This window comes from Anabrus simplex, chromosome 10 (genome assembly GCF_040414725.1).
Source record: "Anabrus simplex isolate iqAnaSimp1 chromosome 10, ASM4041472v1, whole genome shotgun sequence".
NCBI lineage: Eukaryota > Metazoa > Arthropoda > Insecta > Orthoptera > Tettigoniidae > Anabrus > Anabrus simplex.
Genome location: NC_090274.1, coordinates 59,358,363 through 59,384,186, shown reverse-complemented (window position 1 = coordinate 59,384,186; position 25,824 = coordinate 59,358,363). Strand labels below are relative to the sequence as shown.

The 25,824-nt window shown below is 42.2% G+C and overlaps 1 protein-coding gene across 10 annotated transcripts in view; it reads right to left on the bottom strand.

Moving 5' to 3' along the window:
* The window catches only part of CaMKII (Calcium/calmodulin-dependent protein kinase II), a 1,009,248-nt gene extending 983,929 nt beyond the window's left edge, over positions 1–25,319 (bottom strand). For all 10 annotated transcript variants that reach the window (XM_067154892.2, XM_067154895.2, XM_067154898.2 and 7 more), the window contains exon 1: positions 25,196–25,319. In XM_067154892.2, coding sequence (XP_067010993.1) covers positions 25,196–25,260 — 65 coding nt within the window. In that variant the 5' untranslated portion in view covers positions 25,261–25,319. The remainder of the gene's footprint in view (positions 1–25,195) is intronic.
* Positions 25,320–25,824: the final 505 nt, after the last annotated feature.

The following is a 25,824-nucleotide window of genomic DNA, read 5'->3' as shown; positions in this document are numbered from 1 at the left end:
TATGGCAGTGGTAGAGGAGACCAAGACATGAGTATCAAGACAGTAGAGGCTCCAAGACATGAGTATGACAATGGTAGGGGAGAGCAAGATGTGAATATTAAAATGGTAGAGGACACCAAGATATGAATATGACAATGGTAGACTCGAGACCCAAGGAGACGGGATCGATGCCAGTTCAGTCGGGTTGTATTTGAAGGTGTTTAAATACGCCAGCCTCGTGTCGGCAGATTTTCGAACATGTAAAAGAACTCCTGCGGGTCAATTTTGTGGCAACGCGGTTCTCCGAAAACCCTTAAATAATAATAATTAAATAATAATTAAATTTTTATTTAAAAAGATGTATTTACAATAAGTATTAATTCTCACTTGCTCAGTTTGACTTGAGGAAATATACAGTAGTTAAAGGATTCAGAATAATTCAAATTTATAATGGTCAGTTTCTACTAAATAAATACTGTCCAATGACATCACACACGTTCCTCATTTATGAGTCAAAAGCGTGCGTTTTATAACAGCTTTTATACATATATGTCAGTGTGTATCTGTGCCCATTAAAAGTACAAACTGGGATTGAGATAGTTGAGAGAGATAAGAGTGATAATAGTACATCACGAAGTGCTTGTGAACGTTTCAGGGGGGAATGCATGGCACGTTATATAGTCACGTCAGCATTGCAGATCCGTTTAACTCCAAGGAAGCTTAGGAAAATGAAGATATTCACTTCAAGGCGTAACGATACACAACAGTAATGGCTCTGTCCCTCGAAAAACTGTAGGGCATTTTCCATCATGCTGTAATGAATGGACGTCATTTCTCGGCGCTTCCCCAATGGCAATGCATATTTTTATTTTTATTTTTTTTTTTTTTTTTATGTAGCTGCTTTACGTCGTACCCACACAGATAGGTCTTATGGCGACTTTAGTTAATGACTTGAAACGTCTCAAATAATTCGCCATTTACTTCACAAATAAAATAATTGGGTCTTAGAATTCATATCACATTTGGGTCTTAGAATTCATATCACTAAACCTCCACCACATTATACGGAAAGTACATCTTTGCATCTACACAGGACGGAAAAACAATTGGAGCCACAAATTGGTGAGTATCAATGAGGTTTTAGAAAGGGCAGGTCATGTTCAGAACAGATCCTGAAACTATAATTGATCATTGCATACCAGAAACAAAGAAACAAGTATTCCGTGCTCACATTTGTGGACTTCAAAAAAGCCTACGACTCCGCAGACAGGGAAACAATTATTCATATCCCAGAAGAAATAGGGGGAGGTACGCTACCCATTCACTACGGGGTTGTAGGAGGTTAAAAACAAACCACTTGAATTACAGAAAAATGTATGTGTTCGTTGAAAATAAGGTCTCAAAAATGAAATGATTTATTATTCTCGGCCATACATAGTAAAAAGTAATTCTCCTGGATAAAAATAATATTCTCTCACTCCGTGAAAATAAGTTCAAAGTGAATCATTTCTTCATGACTCTGATTTATAGGCTTCGTGATTAAGGCCCTCCCATCTCATCTCAATATATGTTTAAAATATTATTCGTTAAAAATAAAGTCTCAAAAATATGTTTATGAATAGGCGTTATACATGGTTAAAAGTTATCGCCTTAAATAAATGAAGTCTTCTTATCCATTGAAAATAAGTCCTGAAAAAATAAAAAGATTTCTCTGTGATTCTGGGCTGTTCGTTGTTAAAAGTGTACTAAGTAAAAATATGTTCCAATTGTGCAAATAAATGGGAAATGTTAAAAATTTGACACCAAGTCATGTAGTTTACCAGGCAATATTACATTTCAAGTATGTCATCATCACCCTCACAGTAAATTACAGTTCCTGACAATTGTATCCTCAAATTCCTTCACTCGCAAAATAGCACACCTTACACTACTTATCCACACAGCACAAGTTAGCTTCAAAGCAGTTATTTTGAGGACCTTGTAAAAACGTTTGCAGCCTTACATGTTGTGTTGCTGATCGTTACAAAGTAATTCGTTTCGCGGTTGGCTAGCTAACTTGTTTAGAGGGCGGTGAGGCGGAGCCCTCTTTGGGAGATGAAGGACTTGAACGTGTATTCCAGGGGACTCTTCTTACATTATCCATGGCCTCATCTACTGCAATCAATAACGCTGCGGAGAATGTCACGCGAACATGTGCAGTCTACAATCTTTACTTGTGGTGAACAACGAAAAAAAAAATTATAATGATAAACACGGGAATTTATAGTGATTCATGTGTGTGCCGTTCGTGCTGACAAAAACTGCACGCAGGGAACAGATACATAATAGAGTCGGCGGTAATAACGGAGGAAAATATTGTCAGGGTGAGGAAGGAGCAACACCCCACATAAACAATCAAAAAATCCATATAAATAATAGTGGGAATGGGGTAACTCGTAGGCTTATATTGCAAGTAACCTCCCAAGTGACTGCATTCAGCTTGAATTCAGGAGATAGTGGGTTCGAGTCCCCACAGTCGGAAGCTCTGAAGATGGGCTTTCCGTGGTTTCCCAGTTTCACACCAGGCAAGTGATGGGGCTGTTCCTTAATTAAGGACACGGTCGTTTCCTTCCTACACCTAGCCTTTTCCTACCACATAGTCGCCATAAGACATATCTGTGTCGGTGCGACGTAAAGCAAATTGTGACATAAGAAATAAATTTTAAGTTTAAGTCACAGTCGGAATTTATCAACTGAAGTATATGATTTAGGATACATATAATTGTAAAATCACAGAATAGGCTCGAAGTATATAGGATCATATCAGACGCCTTGGCTGAATGGTCAAGGTAAAGTTCTTCGCTTTAGATCTGAGTTCGATTCCTAGCCGAGCCAGTCATATCGTCTGGTGTTCGTATTAATGCATGTCATTTAAATACGCCACACCTCAGACCATGCTATGAACCACCAGAGAAACATGAAACAGTACAGTGATCCACAAACATTTCAGGTCGTCGTCGTAACCGCCTTCTGGAACATAAATATGTTTACGCCCCTTTTATTCTTTCATCCTCCCGTCCTCGTATTTTGCACACAAAAACCGACATACGAGATCTTCAGTTCGGGCCTGTCTTTTTAAAATAATAATAATAATAATAATAATAATAATAATAATAATAATAATAATAATAATAATAATAATAATGCCTGACTCCTTGGCTGAGTGGTCAGCGATGAGGCCTTCGGTTCAGAAGGCCCCGGGTTTGATTCCCGGCCGGGTCGGAAATTTTTATCGCGTCTGATTAATTCTTCTGCCACGGGGACTGGATGTCTGTGTTTATCCGACCACTCTAATGGGAAAAGCGGTAGAAGACAAAATAATAATAATAATAATAATTATTATTATTATTATTATTATTATTATTATTATTATTATTATTATTATTATTATTATTATTATTATTATTATTATTATTTTACTGCACTCACATCAGCTGGCCCCGTGGTGTAGGTTTAAGTGCCTGCCACTTACCCGGAGGCCCCGAGTGCGATTCCTGGCCAAGTCAGGGATTTTTACCTGGACCTCATATGTGTATAAATTCCTTCTGTTTCATTGTTACTAAATTGTAATGTAAAAAACTAAAAAAAGTTCTATTGTATGTTTCTGACTCGAGTAAATAAATAACCTGGATCTGATGGCCGGTTCGAGGTCAACTCAGCCTACCTGATTACAATTGAGGAGCTATCTGACGGTGAGATAGCAGTCCAAGCCAAGAATAAAGGCCGAGAAAATTCGTCGTGCTGAACACCCGGCACCTCGTAATATGCAGCCCTTCGGGCTGAGCAGTGGTCACTTGGTAGGCCATGGCGATTCGTGGCTGTTGCTCCATGGGCTTTGGGGGCACTCACATCAGTTTCTAACGAAACTGGACCATGCGACGTGCCTTCTGGGATGTTTTCACTGATTTTTTTTTTTTTTTTTGCTAGTTGTTTTACGTCGCACCGACACAGATAGGTCTTACGGCGACGATGAGACAGGAAAGGGCTAGGAGTGGGAAGGAAGCAGCCGTGGCCTTAATTAAGGTACAGCCCTAGAATTTGCCTGGTGTGAAAAATGGGCAACCACGGAAAACCATTTTCAGGGCTGCCGACAGTGGGGTTCGAACCTACTATCTCCCGAATACTGGATACTGGCCGCACTTAAGCGAGTGCAGCTATCGAGCTCGGTTCACTGATATTATATTCGATGTTGAGAGGGTGAGTTCATCGAGTCTGTATTGGGTCGTGTCATTTAATAGATAGATCTTTGTACGTTCTACTTTCGAAAATGGTCGTACCGTGGAAGAAACAGTAACAAGAAGAGTTACGCATAAGCCTTGAAACTTAAACGGAGTTGACTACTTCTAATAGCTTTGTCATCAGCTGCAGAGGTGGAGAAGGCGACTTTATTTACAGCTTTTTGTAAGAGTGTGTTACTTGTGTTATAAGAGATGTCCCCGCTAGATTCAATATAATAATAACTGCAGATAGATGGAACCACCTCTTTATGAAGTGTAAACATTTTTTTTTCAACCCACTCAAAGGCACAATGACATTCAGGTAAAATATTTATTTATTTATTTATTTATTTATTTATTTATTTATTTATTTATTTATTTATGTATTTATTTATTTATTTATTTTTGCGGAGTAAGTCTAAGCGAGCCGCTTAAGCCCTGCGCCCGTCTGGATTGCAGAATCGAACCTTGCCAATTTGAAAGAGGCATTAGGTACACCATTTACCTGACAGAACACTTACACAATAAAACAAGGATAATTCCACTATAATGTGCTTCGTCAGAGGCGGAAGACAACGCTCACTGGAGTTTTCAAGGAGAAGGGGAAATTCCCTTCATCAGACCACATCTACATGGTAAAAATTCGCTCAGGCTGCATGTAAGATACGGCCGCAAGATTTAGGCGTGGCGTCTACATGCCGTGTCCAGTGAAATGAAACATTACAGTGGAACGAATCACGTCGGGAGCTAAATTTTATTTCGAGTTATCGAAATTTCGGGATATAGAGAATACCGTCTTTGAGCATGTACAGCACATAATTGAATCATATGTATCTACGGGCTTATACTGAATACATTATTTTTAACAGTGTTTAAAAATATACAAACAAACTATATTTTACGGCATCACTTCTTTTTTGCTAGTTGCTTTACGTCGCACCGACACAGATAGGCCTTATTGCGACGATGGGATAGGAAAGGGCTAGTAGTGGGAAGGAAGCGGCCGTGGCCTTAACTAAGGTACAGCCCCAGCATTTGCCTGGTGTGAAAATGGGAAACCACGGAAAACCATCTTCAGGGCTGCCGACAGTGCGGTTCGAACTGATTAAAAGTAATCAAATTACTTGTAACGATTACATTCTTAGTAATTTTACTTGTAATTTACTTCTTGAAATAAAATTGTGTTAGTTACATTCCAGTAAATAGTCTGCGTGGCTTAGGCGACCTCTCACCGCAGCCAATCATGAGTGATCCTCTTCTCAAGACCATGCCCTGAACTTCTTCTTGCTCCCAAGACATAAACAAACTCTCGGGTGTTTCACATGAGTCATAGAACTTTCCTAGTACAACAACAAGCTCATCTCATCAGACACTGGAATCCCCGCATGAGTCATACAAATTACCAGAATCCAATATAGCAATGTTTTCCCAGTACAAAACAAATTCCTCGCTTAAAGTTAATATCTAATACCGCAACCGTAAATGTTTCAAAGTTCTCAAACTCGTAAGAAAATGACTCAAAAAGTAGCCTAATAAATTCCATAAAATGACCAAATAATGACGTGCCAGGTGTATGCATAAGTATTTTCCGGTTTCATTAAGAGATAGCGCCAGCGTATGAATCTGACACATACCTACCAACACACATAAGTTGAGTCCGCCGAACACTAGCGTCTGTGTTGTATCGGTCAGTGATCATGTCGACGTTTATCCTGAAAAAGAACATTTGCGACACGCATTGCTTTTCTTATTTAATCAAGAGAAAAAGGCTGTGGAAAGTCATCGCTTGCTGGTAGAAAAATATGGTGAGCACGCTCCATCGATTAAAACATGTGAGATACGATTTCGACAATTTAAATGTGGTGATTTCAATGTGAAAGGCAATGGCGAGACCAGAGCGGTATTGTGTATTATGAACTCTTGAAGCCCGGCGAAACCGTTAATGCACAACACTATCGCCAACAAATGGTTCATTTAAACCACGCATTCATCGAAAGACGACCGGAATGGGCCAGAAGACATGGCAAAGTGATTCTGTTACACGACAATGCGCCGTCTCACACGGCAAAACCAGTGAAAGACACATTGAAATCGCTTGGATGGGACATCCTTCCGCACCCGCCGTACTGCCCCGACCTGGCGCCATCTGACTATCACCTCTTCGCATCAATGGGGCACGTGCTCGCAGAGCAGCACTTCAGCAATTTCGAGTACGTTGGAAAATGGCTCGATGAATGGTTTGCCGCAAAAGACAAGCAGTTTTTCTGGCATGGTATCCACAGCTTACCTGAAAGATGGGCGAAGTGAGTAGAACCCGATGGCCAATATTTTGAATAAACAGAAATGTAATTTCCCTTGAAATTTACTTGTTTTCTTTACCACAAAAACCGGCAAACACTTATGCATACTCCTGGTAGTAATATCTATTGTGAACCAATCATATAATTTCGTGTGGCTATTTCTAGCCGAGTGCAGAAGAATCTGCCATGTGTAGGTAACTGCGTGTTATTGTGTTGGAGGATAGTGTTATGTGTGGTAAGTGAGTTGCAGGGATGTTGGGGACAGTACAGACATTCAGTCCCCGAGCCAAGGGAATTAACTATGTAATGTGAAAATCTCCGACCCTGCCGGGAATCGTACCCGGGACCCTCTGGGCCAAAGGCCAGCACGCTAACCATTTAGCCATGGAGCCTTGTGAACCAATTAAAAGATATGTCATCAAAATCCTAGCCCTTCTTATCACTTTAGTGGCTTTTTCGTACAATATTGTATTTCATACTGGGGGAATTTCTTATTTTCAATTAAATATTTAATTTTTAACATCTTGACTCGTTGACACGCATATTATCCATGTTTGACTCATGAAGTGACTTTTTTGTTTTGTTGTGTCTGCGAGTTGCTATGAATTATATGAGAAGCGTGTACATGGCGTTTCGTGGTCATAAAACGTCAAAATTAATGTTATTTCAAGCTGTGAACAGTGCACTAAGCTACCAGAGTCGTAAACATGGTCTCTGGTCCTGGATTAATGAAGGTAATACGAACTTTATGATATACTGTGATATGTATCTGTCGGAAATGGATTAACCTAAACAATAGTCAAGACAGTAATGGCGGCAGATTACTTGAGCTGGGAATGCACAGGCGCCATTTTTGATGTAGATGAATAGCAAGCTCTATATACACAGGTCTGGTCACGCTCCCAGAATTATTTGCGGCAGTGGCCATTTTGGGACTCAAGATGTCCACTGCGTGTTATCCAGTGCAGTAGGATTAAGTTGTCACGGGTTATTGTGTCGTTCCAAATTGTAGAAGTCACTCGTGTAAAGGGACTAGATTATTTATTCCCAAAACATAAGAACAGGAGGGCAAAATGGGTTCAAAATTGCCGACGGGATAAGTAGCAGCCCACAGAACATTCGCAGCTGTGTGAGGTTAGTATAATGTTTGCTAGATAAAAATAAATAATCACCAAGTTTAATTATATTTGCATTTGTGGTGTAGTGGTTCGTGCGATTAGCTGCCACCCCTGGAGGCCCGGATTCGATTTCCGGCTCTGCCACGAAATTTGATAAGACGACTGGAACGGGGTCCATTCCGCCTCGGGAGGTCAAATGAGTAGAAGAGTGTTCGATTCCCGCCTCAGCCATCCTCAAAGTGGTTTTCTGTCGTTTCCCACTTCTCCCCCAGGCAAATGCCGGGTTGGTACCTAACTTAAGACCACGGGCGCTTCCTCCCTCTTCCTTGTGTGTCCCTTCCAAGCTTCCCATCCCCCGACAAGGCCCCTGTTCACTATAACAGATGAGGCCGCCTGGACAAGGTACCGGTGCTCATCCCAAGTTGTATCCTCAAGACCTAAAATCTCATGCTCGAGGATACTGCCCTTGAGGCGGTAGAGGTGGGCATTATTATTATTATTATTATTATTATTATTATTATTATTATTATTATTATATAAAATGTATATTACCGAGCAAGTGGCTTGCTATGTGATCAGTTTGCATTCGGGAGATAGTGGGTTCGGCAGCCCTCAGGATGGTTTTCTGTGGTTTCCCATTTTCACACCAGGCGAAAGCTGGGCATGTAACTTTTTAAGGCCACGGTCGTTACCTTGCCACTCCTAGCTCCTCCCTCTCCCTATCTGTGTCGGTGCGACGTAAAATCAATTGTAATAAAATATATTACATTATAATAGTAAACTCGTGTCGTCATCCCGTGGTGGTTCGGCTCTGGTTTTTTGTTGTTTTTCTAGGCACACCCGCAATAGATGTGAGCTGCATGTACCATTTCGACCACATACCATTCTTAAATTTCCGGCAGTACCGGGAATCGTACCCGGACCCCGAGGACGGCAGTGAATTGCATTAACCGTCACACTACGACAGCAGTTTTCTAATATACGCGTTTATTCCTGTTACTAGAAATATAGCCTAAATTCCTGGCTGTAATATTTATTACAGTAAGCCGAATGTTGTGCTAGACCTTAGCCTATATGTAATTATTTAATGTTAACCGTTCACACTTCTTTCATCATACTTACGTACCCTAAAATTAGGCCTACTGGCTGAAAAATTTATGATAACTTTGTCATATAGTGTTCTTGATGATGATTATGATGCTTGTTGTTTAAAGGGGCCTAACATCGTAGGTCACCGGCCCTGTTCTTAATGCCGTTGCAACTGCTCACAATATATGAAACCTGAGTGCTTATAGATGACACAATATATATCTTAGCATTATTTCACAATTCGGAGGTTATGGTAAAACTATTAATTACACGTAATCAAAGGCAAAAAGCTAATTTTAACAGCTTTTTTGTTCTTAAATCCATTATTAAATCTGAAAGTCGCCTGTCTCCAACACGGAAATAGTGTGGGGAACGCGCAGACTTAGTCTCAATATGGCGGCTCCGTAAGTGACATGCGTGTCCTGACCTGCGGTAGTGCTGCAACCTGGCGGAGAAACAATTCAACAATGTTACATTTGGTATTCGCTGATTGATAATCTCTCTGACTATCCATGCTTTATAGTCCGAACTGGAGTTCACCCAATCGGAAACGATTTCTTAAAAGAGTCCGGTAAGTAATTAGAGTACCGTAAGGTGTCATTTTCCGTGCCCTTTTCAGTATGGAAAGAAGTCTGTTACGTCTTAGTCATCATTCTCCTTCCCCCTTATCCAGCTCATACCGGGTCTAGGCATTTATGGCACTTCACCTTCCTCTCTCCTTCCGCCGTTCCTCTTCCACCATTTTGTTCCAGTTCAGGCTTCTTCTTCTTCTCCTCCGCCCTGCACTCCTCTTTATCAAATCGATTCACCTTGTTCTAGGTCTCCCTTTCGCTCTTTCCCTCGAACTTCATCTCCATCATCTGTTTTGGTATGCTTTTCCTCCCTCATCCTCTGTATATGTCCAACCATCTCAGTTTACTCCTATCGATTCTCTCATTTAAGCTTTCCATTACGATCTCCCTTCTCACATCTTCGTTTCTCAATGTCTTTCCTATCATACTTATTAGGTATTGCATTTCACTGGCTTGAATTCTACTCAGCTCCTTACTTGTCACTATACAGGTCTCAGCCACACAGGTCAATATGGGTGCATAATACATTTGCTACATTATTTCTTTTACATTTCCTTGGTACTTCCTTATTCCAGACAAGGTTTCTTACACTCTTCAATTACGTCATAGTACGAATTAATAGTACTTTGTGCAACAAGCCTATAATGACAATAATTAAGACACAAGTAGGCCTATGTTTATAAAACGAGCGATGCGAGTTTTACAATTTCCATACGAGTGTCTTAATTACTATTATAGGCGAGTTGCATACGATTGTTTATGCTCGACGATAATTATAACTCTATTTTTTTTTTAATATTCATAAATTTCTGTCGAGATGTCACTTGACAATTGAGTTTACTGAACAGAGCGCAGAGCACATGCGCTGGATTATCATAACCTAGCTTTATTTCAAATACAAATTGTTTATTCTACAGTTGGTGAAGTGAATTTGTGGGAACGTGCCGTGTGGTTGTGGAATATTGGAAGTAGAAGGTGCACTGATGTTAATATGTGTGTCCGACATGTTCGATTTTGGAAACAAATGCGAAGCTACTCTGCCTTCGTAATGTACATCACGATCCAAGCAGCTATCGGGTGCATATCGAGCAGGCAGTGGATGAAACAGTTGTACCATAATGAAAATCTGAACTCTGATTGGTGGAGAACCTGTATCATAACGAAAATCTGAACTCTGATTGGTAGAGAACCTGTTTCATAATGAAACTTAAACTACTATACGCGAACCTTTTCTTGAGCCCTGAGCTCCCTAGTGCTGAATCGGTAGACCTCGGTTATCTTCGACATCCATATTGGCAACCTTTGAAACACAAACTATGAATCGCTTATTCATCGCTGTGCGACATCTGGCGTACACTTTACGAACTAGTACTGTTGTTGTTTACACAGCAAAGCCAAACTATATCATTCATGCCAGTAACAAGATTCGCATCCAGAAATATTATATAATGTTAAATAATGTATGTGTGACACAGTTGTTGACGTAAGATCATAAATGTTTAGAAAATTCATATCGATCGATCATACTTATCGATTCAATTCAGATCTCATTTCCATCCAGTTGGCAGTATAACCGTAACCGGCAGCGCTTCCTCCTTACTCCTCACCCCGTAAAAATCGGGCTCAAGAAAAAGTTCGCGTATATTATAATGAGCCTCATTAAGATTCAGTTTCCTGGCATATAATATTTATATTTCGGCATCGTCGAGCATAAAAATATTATCAGTAGCTGATGAGACAAACTCGTGTAGCAAAGGTCACTGGGCCAGCAGGTTGAATAACATTGCGTGTGTTGGAAGTATTCTTGTGGGCAAAGGGAATACGAAGGTATCCTAGTATAGTGGCATAGCAACGTGATCTTGCTTCGTTGACTTCCGTGACCGCAGCTGCCGCTGAGTCGGACTATTCTGGTGATTTCCTCCATTAGTGAGTAACCAACGTATCGTCATCCTTCCAGGAAGCTTTGTCAAGGCTGCCTTTAAGGTCACCCAGCAACCTAAGAAGCAACAAATCACTGGGCGCGGATTTATAAGCACTAAAATATTAATTAAATGGGGACGGAAAAAGGCAGTAAAAATTGAAGGAATAGGTTCTTAAAGTGGAGGCAAAATACTACAAATATATGCTTATAAAGGGCGTACAGTCCAAGAAATAACCACGAAGAGATAAAAATCAACAATTCTAGCCCTTCAGGTAAGCAACTCAATGTTGAAAACATCCTAGGGATATGAGCTATGAATTTTAGGTAAATAAAATATAATAAAGTATGAGAATATATTCTTTATTTATTACTAAAAATTACAATTCTTTTCCTAATCCGGTAGATTAGATTAGCAGTTTGCTTTTTTCCTACCACTACGAACGCTAATGTGAGTCAATGCATTGTTTCACTAAGCACCACTACGAGCGCTAATGTGAGTCAATGCAGAGTTTCACTAAGCACCACTACGAGCGCTAATGTGAGTCAATGCATTGTTTCACTAAGCACCACTACGAGCGCTAATGTGAGTCAATGCATTGTTTCACTAAGCACCACTACGAGCGCTAATGTGAGTCAATGCAGAGTTTCACTAAGCACCACTACGAGCGCCAATGTGAGTCAATGCATTGTTTCACTAAGCACCACTACGAGCGCTAATGTGAGTCAATGCAGAGTTTCACTTAAGCCCTTATCACTACATTCGGTGTGGACATTCTTCAAAAAAATACCTGAGGGTATTGAACCACGGAACATATTACAGAAAGAATTATGTAAATAAGGATTTGAATAAAAAAGAAAACAAGTAAAGAAAAAAAGCGACTTTAGGCTGTTTTTCCGGAACTGCATTTAGGCCGGAAGTGAGTTTCTATTTTCTTTTAAGTTGATAGAGCTATCCAAGACTCACGATTTGAAACCTTTCTGGGCCCTTGAGACCGGCACAATTAACGAAATTGCTTAATTTTAAGCTTTTCGTAGTATAAGGATCCCTTCTTTATCTGCTAAGATATTTTTTCAACATTCAAAACTGATCAGATATACACATTTCAAACATAATGCTCTGTTTCTCTCAGTTTATATCAACTTACACTACTCCATGCAAGAATTTGTGATACAATGAATTACCATATTTTTTTCCCAAGATTTTCGGGAGTGAAACCTTGTCTACTGTCACGCAGAATATTTTTATATCAAGAGAAAATTCTTTCTCCTCGGCACGAAACAAGGCATAGCTTTATTTCAGCAATTTCACGCAGTTCAAGAATTACTTGAGTAGGAGTTTCTGAATTACCCGCTAAAATACTACCAATCATTGCAATAGTTTTCCATCCTGGATTACACTGCAGTTTGGCATTCACTACTTGGCTTACGTTATACGCTGCTTCGTTTAAGATTTTGGAAATCTGCCGATCAATGTCGGGAGTTTTAATGTGGATATGTTTTTGGGGAAGGGTCTATCTGGAATTAGAGTTATCAATTTCCGAACACCTGGGAAGTTATTGTACTTGATCCTCCAGCATGGCGTCGTAATGTCTTGAAAGAAGCTCAGCGCTTTGAGCAACAACTCTGGAAAATAGAAACTGACAAGCGCAATGCTAGGAAACAACGGGAGTTCTGAAGAAAAACAACACTACACAGCCATCCCCCACCAGACCAAATATAAGACGCCTCCCATTTGCTAACTCCACTTGAGGAAATTTTTCATGAAACACGAAAAACTGTTTTCAGGCTACTATGACATTGATCAGCAGTACAAATGGTCCGGACGTGTTAAGAAGGCTTTGTTGGTGAGTCTGTAGCAGGGCTTCTCAAACGCCCAAAGTCCCTCGCGTGCACACCGAGGGGCAGGTGGCTCTGTGCACAGTGCATTGGTCCGACTCGGCTAGGTTCGGACCAGCATTTTGTCTCGGGGCGATTCGGCTAACCTCGGCACAACTCTGCTCGGGCGGTGGAGAGCTGCAGAGCAAGTGAGGTAAGGAGAAGACAGGGGGAACGAGCGAGACAGCGCTATTGTTCGAAGTCGAGGAGTGGGGGTCTTCACTTTGGACAACCAAGCGAAGTCGTCTTTTGCACCGTGCACAGTGCATGCACCCTGAGAGGCCCTGGTTTAGCTTCACAACAGCAACTCACTTTCCAAGAGGGGCCATAGAAGATCACATCACGTGACTGCAATGCATAACATTCATTGGCTGCTGGGATATAGCAGCTTTTGGAACAATCAGTCATCAATGGTCTGCATTTAGGACTGTCGCCCAGATGGCGGATTCCCTATCAATTTGTTACCGATCCTTTTCTTAAATATTTTCAACGAACTTGGAAATTTATCGAACATTTACTTTGATAATTTATTCCAATCTCTTGCTCCTCATCCTATAAATGAATGCCCCAATCTGTCCTCTTGAATTCAAACTTTATCTTCATAATATGATCTTTCTAACTTTTAAAAAGTCCACTCAAGTTTATTCTTCTACTTATGTCCTTCCACGCCAACTCACCATTGACAGCTCAAAACATGCCACATAGTCGAGCATCTCGTCTCCTTACTCCCAAGTCTTCCCACCCCGAAGTATGCAAAATTTTACTAACACTGCTCTTTTGTCGAAAATCTTCCAGAAACCATGTGAAGAAATCTGTAACCTTTCTTAATTACCTTTTTAATACGATTACCCCAATGAAAATCATTCCTTATATTAACACCTAGGTACTTCCAGTAATCCCCATGAGGTCCTATCATCCCATCAACGCAGTAATTAAAACTGCGATGACTTTTCCTCTCGGTGAAACTTACAACTTGACTTTTCATCCCATTTACATTCATACCATTGTCTGCTGTCCACTTCGCTACATTGTTTAACTCCCCCTGCTATATCGGCCATAGAGAGTTCTCGAATGATTACTGAATTTCACTATTATATTAGGTTTTGGCAAGTTTTGGAGCAGTATTATTACTTTATTAATTAGCCCTGCTGAATACCTACCTAATGCAGTAGGTAACTATTTTACTTGTCTTCTTTTTTTTTTTTAAGGAGTTAGCGATTTTTGGAATGGGAGGCTTCATATATCAACAATGCGGTAGAATCTGCGGCTCCAAGATTAGTCTCTACAGCCATCTAAGAACCCACAAAAATGATAATGACCACCTTATCATGATTTGTGCTATTGTGCTGGTACGAGAGCGGAGAGTTCTAATTTCCTTTCGGTCTCGGGGGATGTTGATACTTTATGGCACTACTCCTTGCCATAAGTCTTCCTTAGCAACTTTTCAAGCAACCTTCACTTGCAGTGGCAGCTTATGGTTTAGGGCTCCCGTCGGACGTAACGAATCAAAAGTCAGCATTACTCGCAGGTCCATGTAGTTTCTCTGTAGGCCAGCAGATGTCAATGACTTCTCTTTTATTATTTTATCATTTTCTGAAGCTGGTTCTTCAACATAAACAAGTTATCTGTATTTAAGTCTTGTCTTTCCTTCTATTTTCTGTATTTTGGGAAGATGCTTCGTAGAGTTTTCTATAAGTTTCACCGGATTTGAATCAAGCAATTGATCCGGGCTCAATTCATGTGATTCTACGCTTTATATTTCCATTCAATATTTCCCCCTCCTCATCGTCTTCTGTTTCGTGAGTGCTTCGAGGAAATAACTTGTCGTGTCCGGCCCAGCGTCGGTGGCGTGACCTTTTTTTTTTTTTTTTTTTTTTTTTTTCCAATTACTACTGTGAAAGTGGAATACAATTTCTAGTTTATTATTCTCAGTGTTATATACCACACTTATAACCGCGTAAGGTTTGTTGAACTGTTTTCTTACTTTATCAAGGATAGCCGTTTCTACCACTTCACGTAAAAATACTTATTGAATGTAACGTTATGTTTCTTTATATAAGTTTAATACTTTTTTGGTTAATAAGATTGTTTTTATTCCGTCGTGTCGAAGAAGGAAAGTTTGCACTTTGCATGATGTTGACGTGTACTTCAAATTCCAAGTTAATTCAATTCACAATGAGGTTGTGATCAATGTTGTACCCGATTGTTTCATGGTGTATTTTGGGTTTAACCCTTGTTCTCTAGTCTATATTATTAATTTTGGTAGGCAATATGTGTCACCAGACATCTTTTAATAATTATTGATTTACCCCCAAGAGGCTCCGTGGCTCAGGCGGCAGCACGCCAACCTCTCACCGCTGGGCCCCTCGTTCAAATCCCGGTCCTGGACAAAGTGGAGGCGGGACAGCAAGTTTTTCTCCGGGTACTCTGGTTTTCCACGTCATCTTTTATTACACCAACACTCTCCAATATCATTTCCACTGTCAGACATTAATCATTGCCCCAGAGGAGTGCGACAGAATTCGGCAGCCGGCACAATTCCTATCCTCGCCGCTAGATGGGGCTTCATTCATTTCATTCCTGACCCGGTCGAACGATTCCAACAGGCTGTGGATTTACATTTACCCCCCCCCCCCTCCCGGGTTGGATTTTTCTGGGACTCAGCGAGGGATCCCACCTCTATCACTGGACAGCGGGGATACAACTGGGGAGGAGGACCAGTACCTCGCCCACGCAACCTCACATGCTATGCCGAACAGGGGCCTTGTGGGGATGGGAAGATTGGAATGAATATGCAAGGAAGAGGGAAGGAAGCGACCGTGGCTGTAGGTTAGGTACCATCCCGGCATTTGCCTGGAGGAGAAGTGAGAAACCACGGATAACCACTTCAAGGATGGCTCAGGTGGAAATCGAACCCCCTCTATTCATTTCATCTCCCGAGGCTGACCGGACTCCTTTCCAGTCCTCGTACCACTTTTCAAATTTCGTTGCAGAGCCGGGAATCGAACCCACACCTCGAGGGGTGACAGCTAAACACGCTAACCACTACGCCACAGAGGCGGACGGGACATAAAGCAAATAGCATTATTATTATTATTATTATTATTATTATTATTATTATTATTATTATTATTATTATTATTATTATTATTACATCTTTCATATCTCTATCATACAACATGGAGTGTCGAAGGGACTTCAAAAATGCACCTATTTCTGCCACGTCTTCATACGTGATCTTGGGACCCGATAACCGAAACTCTATTACTGATCTACAGAGTGAGCTGTCCGGTTCCATTGCCTTTCGTCCAGAGGGTCCCGGGTTCGACTCCCGGCCGGGTCGGGGATTTTAACCCTCATTGGTTAATTCCGATAGCTGGGTATGTGTGCCGTCTGCATCATTAGAATTCATCATAAGTAGGGCCCCATCCTCACAGACGCGCAGGTCGCCCATACGGCGTCAAAACGAAAGACCTGAACCAGACCTCTTCGGAGGCCACACGCCATTTTCCTGCTTCCTTCTTCTAGAGGGAGATGACAGGCTGACGAAGGGCTAGTTTCATTGGAAAGGTTTTGAAGAAAGAAATAGGTTTCATTTTCTTTAGAGGGAGCTGACAGGCTGATGAAGGGCTAGTTTCAGTGGAAAGGTTGTGGGTTTCATTTTTAGAGGGAGATAACAGGCTGACGAAGGGCTAATTTCATTGGAAAGATTTTGAAGAAATAAGTGGGTTTCATTTTTATTTAGAGAGAGCTGACAGGCTGACGAAGGGCTAGTTTCAGTGGAAAGGTTTTGAAGAAAGAAGTGGGTTTCATTTTCTTTAGAGGGAGCTGACAGGCTGATGAAGGGCTAGTTTCAGTGGAAAGGTTTTGAAGAAAGAAGTGGGTTTAATTTTTTTTAGAGGGAGCAGACAGGCTGACGAAGGGCTAGTTTCATTGGAAAGGTTGTGGGTTTCATTTTTTAGAGGGAGATGACAGGCTGACAAAGGGCTAGTTTCATTGGAAAGGTTCTGAAGAAATAACTGGGTTTCATTTTCTTTAGAGGAGCTGACAGGCTGATGAAGGGCTAGTTTCATTGGAAAGATTCTGAAGAAAGAACTGGGTTTAATTTTCTTTGAGGAGCTGACAGGCTGATGAAGGGCTAGTTTCATTGGAAAGGTTTTGAAGAAAGAAGTGAGTTTCATTTTTTTGGAGGGAGGTGACAGGCTGACGAAGGGCTAGTTTCACTGGAAAGGTTGTGGGTTTCATTTTTAGAGGGAGCTGACAGGCTGATGAAGGGCTGGTTTCATTGGAAAGGTTTTGAAGAAAGAAGTGGGTTTCATTATTTTATCTGTTACTAAACTCAGAACAGTTAGTTGATAAGTTGAATGAGCGGCGAGATGAAGTATGACTTTGCGTGTGGTGGCTTATCGTCTTGACTGTAAAAAGTTCTTCCTAAAACCATTAACTGTTGTTTTACAGATTAATCCAGCAGAGGTTAACACTGTACATAGGCCTACAGTTTCTTGTGAACAAGATAATCAAAGTACACTGAATCCAACAGGTACAAAGGGATCTAGAAGAAATGGGAATACAGGAACCAAAGATATACAACAGAGTGGTTTTAAAAATAAAAAAATTAAGGTTTCCACAGGTTTTCAGGATAGAACTAGGCCCTCAAGAAAAGCATCATGAACAGAAGAGCGAAGAAGATTGCAAAGTATCAGAATGATAGAATACTGGGCAAGGAGACCAGAAGAAACGAAGCTGATACGAATTAACGTGGTCCTCAGATGGCCGAAACGAAAAGAAGACAGCATAGTCCTGCAAACTCGACCTAATGTAAACTAAGAGGTGGTTGAATTTTACGGAAGAAGGGGTCGATTATTTACAACTCAAGTCTGCCTATGTGGTGTAGTAGTTAGTGTGATTAGCTGCCACCCCCGGAGGCCCAAGTTCGATTCCCGGCTCTGCCACGAAATTTGAAAAGTGGTAAGAGTACTTGAACGGGGTCCACTCAGCCTCGGGAGGTCAACTGAGCAAACGGGCTTCGATTCCCGCTTCAGCCACCCTGGAAGTGGTTTTCCGTAGTTTGCCACTTGTTCTCCCTCCCTAAGCCGAGTGGACCCCGTTCCGATCCTCATATCACTTTTCAAATAACATGGCAGAGCCGGGAATCGAATCCAGGACGGCAGCTAGGAATAACTGCATTTATTTATTTACATCTAATTTTAATCTTAATTTGCTTAAAAGCAATTATTATCTTCCATTTACGACAAAAATTATAATGAATTTTCATGGATATGATTCGTTCACGTGTCCTAGGGGACGACGAGGTCTAGAAATCTGGTCCCACAGGAGGTGACTTACAATCAGGTAAATCTTCCGACATGAGGCTAAATATTTGAGCACCTTCAAATACCACCGGACTGAGCCCGAATTAAACAGAATTGGGCACAGAAAGCCAACGTTCTACCGTTTGACCACCTCAACCCGATGATATGTCGAAACGGTAAACGGATGTCATCAAATAAGGTGTGATCAGAGTCGAAGTGTAGCTGTGCGAAGTGGCCAGTCATGCGCAGAACAGAGGACCACAAGAAGAAGGAAAAGAAGAACAGCAAGACAGCTTTCGACGACAATGGGGTAGGAAAAGACTGAATCAGGGAAGGAATCTGTCGGGGCAATTTGTATTTCGGTACAATTGCCTGGTATGAAAAAGGGAAGCCGCGAGAAACCATATTCAGAACTGCCGAAGGTGTTCGAACCTACCATCTCCAGAATGCAAGTCTACCAATACGCGATCCGTACGGCGCAGTCAATCCACTCGTGGTACAGAGGTTGCTGTTGCTGCCCGCGAGTCCACAGGTGGAGGCGGCCCCAGAAGAGCCCCACCTCATCCCCCCAACTGCGCCGTTCCGAAGATCTCTTCCCCCTGCCGTTCAGGACATCACTGTAATCCCGACAAGAGAGCCTTGCAAGGTGCCCTAATTTCCCTGAATTGTCGTCCTTTAAAATATTGCAATAGCTAATAAAATATATGATGACGGGATGGAGGACACTGTTAGTAAAGCAAAGTCATTTCCGTACAGGCCATGAAGGCCCTTGGAGGGGTGGAAGGTAAAGGATCCCACCCGGCCGCCTTTGCCCCCAGGAATTAACCTGGTACTAATTTTTGTATAGGCTGAGTAAACCTCAGGGCCATATGCACCTCCAGAAGGGGAAATCTCGTTTCTTAAATTTTACGACTTCCTGACGGGGATTCGAACCCACGTCCTTCCGGACGAACCGAGCACTCCTTTACCGCCTCAGCCAGGCAGCCCCTAGTACCTAGGTGTTAATATAAGGAATGATCTTCATAGGGGTAATCATATTAACAAGGTTGTTTAAGAAAGGTTACAGATCTCTTAACATGGTTATGAGAATATTGAGGGGTTGTAGTAAGGATGTGAAGGAGAGGGCGTATAAGTCTGTGGTAAAACCCCAATAGTACAGTTCCAGTGCATTGGTCCCACACCAGACTACTTGATACGAGAACTGGTCCAAAGGAAAGCAGCACGATTTGTTCTGGGTGATTTCCGACAAAGGAGTCCGGCTCCATGGCTAAATGGTTAGCGTGCTGGCCTTTGGCCACAGGGGTCCCGGGTTCGATTCCCGGAAGGGTCGGGAATTTTAACCATAATTGGTTAATTCTCCTGGCACGGGGACTGGGTGTGTGTGTCGTCTTCATCATTATTTCATCCTCATCACGACGCGCAGGTCGCCTATGGGTGTCAAATCAAAAGACCTGCACCTGGCGAGCCGAAGTCTTCGGACACATCCCGGCACTAAAAGCCATACGCCATTTCATTTCATTTCCGACAAAGGAGCAGTGTTCCAAAAATGAAGTAAACTTTGAGCTGGGAAGACTTGGGAGTAAGGAGTCCAGATGCTGGACTCTGTGGTATGTATCGAGCTGTCAGTGGAGAGATGGCGTGGAATGGCATTAGTAGATGAAAAAGCTTGAGTGGAGCTTTTTAAAAAATTAGGGACGATGAAGTTGGAATTCAAGAGGACAAATTGAGGGAAATATTTATTTATAGGACGAGGAGTAACGGCTGGGAAAAAAGTTATCAAGAGAAATGTTCGATATATTTCTAAGTTCTTTGAAAACGTTTAAGAAAAAGCTACGTGAAAATTGATAAAGAATCTGGCGCGTGGGTGACGGCTCTAAATGGAGATCACTGATTGATTAATTGATTCAGATAAAGAGAAAGGTCGAACAATACAGGAATATTTGGCTGTATGTAGTCGCGCTTTCTGTGGTTTCCCATTTTCATACCAGGCAAATGCTGGGACTGTACCTTAATTAAGGTCACTGCCGTTTTCTTCCCACTGTTAGGCCTTTCCTAACCCAGCCTCGCCATAAGATCTGTCTGTGTCCGTGCGACGTGAAGCGAACTGTAAAAAAAAAAAAAAAAAGTCCCGCTTTTTAATACGGGGTCGGAGATGAGGTGAAAATTTAATTATATGCCGTGTATTAGGGCCGGATGCCCTACCTCTGTTGAGGAGTAAATTAAGATTTAAACAAATGATGATGAATGACATTAGGTAGGGAGGTGATTGGAATCAGCTAAATAAATGGCGTATGGCTTTTAGTGCCAAGAGTGTCCGAGGACAAGTTCGGCTCGTCAGGCGCAGGTCTTTTGATTTGACTCCCGTAGGCGACCTGCGCGTCGTGATGAGGATGATGAAATGTTGAAGACAACACATACACCCCGCCCCCGTGCCAGCGAAATTAACCAATGATGGTTAAAATCCCCGACCCTGCCGGGAATCGAACCCGAGACCCCTGTGACCAAAGGCCAGCACGCTAACCATTTAGCCATAGAGCCGGACAAGGAATCGGATAGGAACTGGTTCCTGCATTTGCCTGGAGTGAAAATGGGAAACCACGAAAAACCATCTTCACGGTTGCAAACAGTGGGGTTCGAACCCACTATCTCCCGAATGCAAGGTGATACTTACGTGGTCCCAGCCGCACAGCCACTGCTCGGTAGGTAGAAATATTTGACTTCTTCTTCTTCTACCGTTTTCCCTACACCTGTGGGGTCGCGGGTGCGAACTATGTCGCACATGTGGATTTGGTACTGTTTTACGACCGGATGCCCTTCCTTACGCTAACTGTATATGGAGGGATGTAATCACTATTGCGTGTTTCTGTGGTGGCTGGTAGTGTGGTATGTTGTTTGAATATGAAGAGGAGTGTGTGTGATTAAAATCCCCGACCCAGCCAGGAATCGAATCCGAGACCCTCTGACCAGAGGGCCTCAAACCCGACCCATTTAACTATTTTGTAAAAAAAAATAATCAAGCAGATTGACTGATTCATAGCTGAATGTCTGGATCACAGTTGGAAGAAATGATGGTACTCCTCTCGCTTTGACAGGCTGAGCATGGCCTCCTAATGTCAGCGCCAGGCTAATGATTGTGAGAAAAGCTGCAGGCCACAGCTTGCTAAGTCATAAAGGGAATGAACAAGGATTGAAAATAGTCTCCACTGCGAACAAGATCGAAAAATTCCGCAGAAAATAAAGTCCTTCTGCGTACAGTAACGGACAGCGCTATTGGCTGCTGTCCTCAGGAGTCCCGGGTTTGATCCCGGAAATGCCACAAATTTAAGAATGGCAGGAGGATTCGCATTTTTATTTTATTTATGGCTTTCGGAGAGGTCTGGTGTAGTTTTTTCTGATGACACACACACACAGCCCCCGAACCAGAAAAATTAACCAATGGTCATCATACTAACCTTTTACTCATGGGGCCGGACGGGATGTAGTTAAAAAGATACATGAAACTCGCCTCCATTGGGAGGGTGGGGGTTGCTGAAATGATAAGCACCACCTCGAAACGAGAACAAGAATTTACTTACAAGAGTAAGGATTCAACAGAGATCTGCAGACCACTGGACAGGTTTATGATGACAGTTTAGTGATAAACTGTAGACATTCTTAGAGTACCTTTTATACGTCGCACCAACACAGACAGATGTTATGCAAAGATGGGACAGGAAAGGGCTAGGAGTGGGAAGTGACCGCGATCTTAATTTTTTTTAATTTGCTTTACATCACACCGACACAGATAGGTTTTATGGCGACGATGGGATAGGAAAGGGCTAGGGGTGGGAAGGAAGCGGTCGAGGCCTTAAGGTACAGCCCCAACATTTCCCTGGTAAAAAAATGAAATGGCGTGTGGCTTTTAGTGCCGGGAGTGTCCGAGGACAAGTTCGACTCGCCAGGTGCAGGTCTTTTGATTTGCCTCCCGCAGGCGACCTGCGCGTCGTGATGAGGATGGATAATGATAAAGACGACACATACACCCAGCCCCAGTGCCAGCGAAATTAACCAATTAAGGTTAAAATTCCCGACCCTGCCGGGAATCGAACCCGGGACCCCTGTGACTAAAAGCCAGCACGCTAACCATTTAGCCATGGAGCCGGACATTTCCCTGGTGTGAAAACGGGAAACCACGAAAAAACATATTCAGGAGTGGCCGACACCACTATCTCCCGAATGCAAGCTGATAGCTACGTGAACCAAGCGACCGCTGCTCAGCCCGAAGGCCTGCAGAATACGAGGTGTTATGTGGTCGGCACGACGAATCCTCTCGGCTCTTATTCTTGTTTTGTAGAACGGGTGCGGCTCCATGGCTAAATGGTTGGCGTGCTGGCCTTTGATCAGAGGGGTCACGGGTTCGATTCCCGGCAGGGTCGGGAATTTTAACCACCATTGGTTAATTTCGCTGACACGGGGGTGGGTGGATGTGTCGTCTCCATCATCATTTCATCCTCATCACGACGCGCAGGTTGCCTACGAGCGTCAAATCAAAAGACCTGCACCTGGCTAGCCGAACATGTCCTCGGACACTCCCGGCACTAAAAGCTATACGCCATTTCTTTTTTTTTCATACGCTGTTTTGCTATTTGCTTTACGTCGCACCGACACAGATAGGTCTTATGGCGACGATGGATACAGGAAAGGCCTAGGAATGGGAAGGAAGTGGCCGTGGCCTTAATTAATTAACGTACAGCCCCAGCATTTGCCTGGTGTGAAAATGGGAACCCACCGAAAACCATCTTCAGGGCTGCAGACAGTGCGGTTCGAACGCACTATCTCCCGGATGCGAGCTCACAGCTGCGCGCCCCTAACCGCGCGGCCAACTCGCCCGGTTTTCGTAGTACGGGCTCGCTATCTCACAGTCAGATAGTTCAATTGTAATCATGTAGGCTGAGTGGACCCTGGAGCAGCCCCCCAGATTCAGGAGGAAAACAAAAGAGATCCCTGTCCTGGCCGAGAATCAAACCCGGGACCTCCGAGTAAGAGTCAGGCACCCTACCCCTTATACCACGGGGCAGTCTTAAAAGTATTGATAGGATGACTAAATTTCACTAGTCAGTAAAATGGTACAACAACAAAAAAAAACAGCGAGCCATTTCCAAACCTTTATGAAACGAGCGTGTTGATATTTCTTGATAGGTGCAGTACGTCTGCACCTTTCTCTTCACACGGGCCAGGGAAAATGCAGCTTCAGCCTCAAACATAATTGTGACAGAATGGAAGCAGCTGCAGAATGAGGGGTGTTGAGTAACGCCACTCACAGCAAGACTAGTGCATCTGGATTTTATGAAAAGTGTAGGGTCAGTCGTGCTGCAATAGAAATTTCTGGCCCAGTGAGGAAAACAACGGGCAACTACCTCACTCCTCATCATGTCTTATACGGCTTCTTAAGCCACTGCCATGAAGTTTTGGCGGTGCTATTTGAGGATCCAGCCAGTCGGCTTGAAGAGTTAACAGATGTAAAGTGAAGTGGAAGGGTTTTTTTTTTTTTTTTTTAAAGGAGAACGAAATGTTGAGCTGTCCCACACTGCACAGCAACCCCCGCATCTAAAAAATTCCTACATTCAATTACAGGGATTCGAACCACAGACGGACTTCCCACACATCTCTATTTTCTCATTCGGGCGAGCGCTCTTCTGATTGGGAGATTACTCTCTGCAGCGGTGATTGTAATTTGGCGCGATGGATATAGTATGCAGCCTCCAGTCTGTATTGAACCTGCAACTCACCCGCTCCAGATCCACGTACACTCAACCGCATAAAAAAATTGGCCTGCAAAGAAATATTTAATTTTACACATTCTCGACACCCGATGATACTGGTGGTCGAAGAGACGATACTTGGAATCCTATACCACCTGCACAACATGTTCAACTTAATATTTCAAAAAAGAGGATTTTGAAGGAAATCTACGGCGGCCAATTTTTGAGCTGTTGAGTGTACGTCTGACAAGCTGAACTGGAGTACATGGAGAAAATATATTATTAATAAATGTCACTGTTCAACGCCAATAAAATTTTAATTGTTTGATAAAAACTATTTTCAGCTAAAATGAAATCCTCTGAAACACAAATTTGCAAGAGAAATCAACTGCACTGATGAACACCGCGTAATTGCGCATCTACAAATAAAGCAATTAAAACAGCATATTATACTTGCATCATTTCTCGTATAATAAAAAGAAGCATTTTTAGATAAATTTAGCTCTTTCAAGCAACCAGAAGAACGATTTATTTCATTTTGTCAAAGGATTGTATTCTTTCTTTTAAAAGACAGCTCAGTTTTCTTGCACTAACAAATAAAATGTTTTATTATATGGAGAGAATTTATTATAATCGATCATTTCTTTCACCACCACCAACCACCTGCCAAAACTGAATCAACATCCAAATTATTGATTTGAAGATGACACTTGGGCCTAAGGAAGGCTTGCAGTGTAACTGCGAATTCTGTGGGTGTACTAAGTTGCATCTTTAGCTTTTTTCAGCACTATCTCACGCCAGTCAATTCGCAATCAGTCGTGGTACTTCAAAGAAGATTTTTTTATTTCTCTGAAATGACTTTTGATGTCCCCTCCCCCTTCGCCGCCACTCACACCCCCTTTTGACTGAAGGTGGAGTGTGTCGTCAGCTTTAGAAAAGCACTGGCAGAATCCCAACAGGCTCACATACAGGAATGCATTCAATGAAATGACGATCCTTACACTTAAAACAAGTAGATATACAGTTACTTACTTTCCTAGTTCCTCTTTGAGGTCATAGTTATCACTGAAACGCGTACAAGCTGCTGGAGCAGCCATACCGAAACTACAATATTTACTTCACTACTGCAAACGAGCACACGACTGAACCTCCCGACCAGCAATCGATACGACTGGTCCCGGCAGGAACCTAGTCAAAGCTGCAACTATCTTCTTCACGATCATTAAATTAAATATCAGCACTATTACTTTTAGCTATATTCAATACTTACTCATAATACATGAATTGTTTTTTAAGACCATCAAATTAACCGTTTTAAAAGTAATAGTTGCATCTTCCCTAATGTTGCCAACTTACAACAAATTCCACTAGTACGCAAGATCAAAGCTCAAGAGCTCTAAATAAACGCTTCCTTAGCTGATTGGGAGATATAACCAAGGAGTTAAATCGTATCTATACTTATATAATCCTTATCATTATTTAAATAAATGAAATAATATCCCATCATTAAACACAACTACAATTTGGACAGTGCTGAAAACATTGATTTCCACCAGGGAAATTACTACGGTACTGCCATAAAATAGCAGCCTGTCGCAGACGGATGAAACATCACAGAGATAAAACCACTATCATAATTTTAAACAGTACTTGTAAGTACT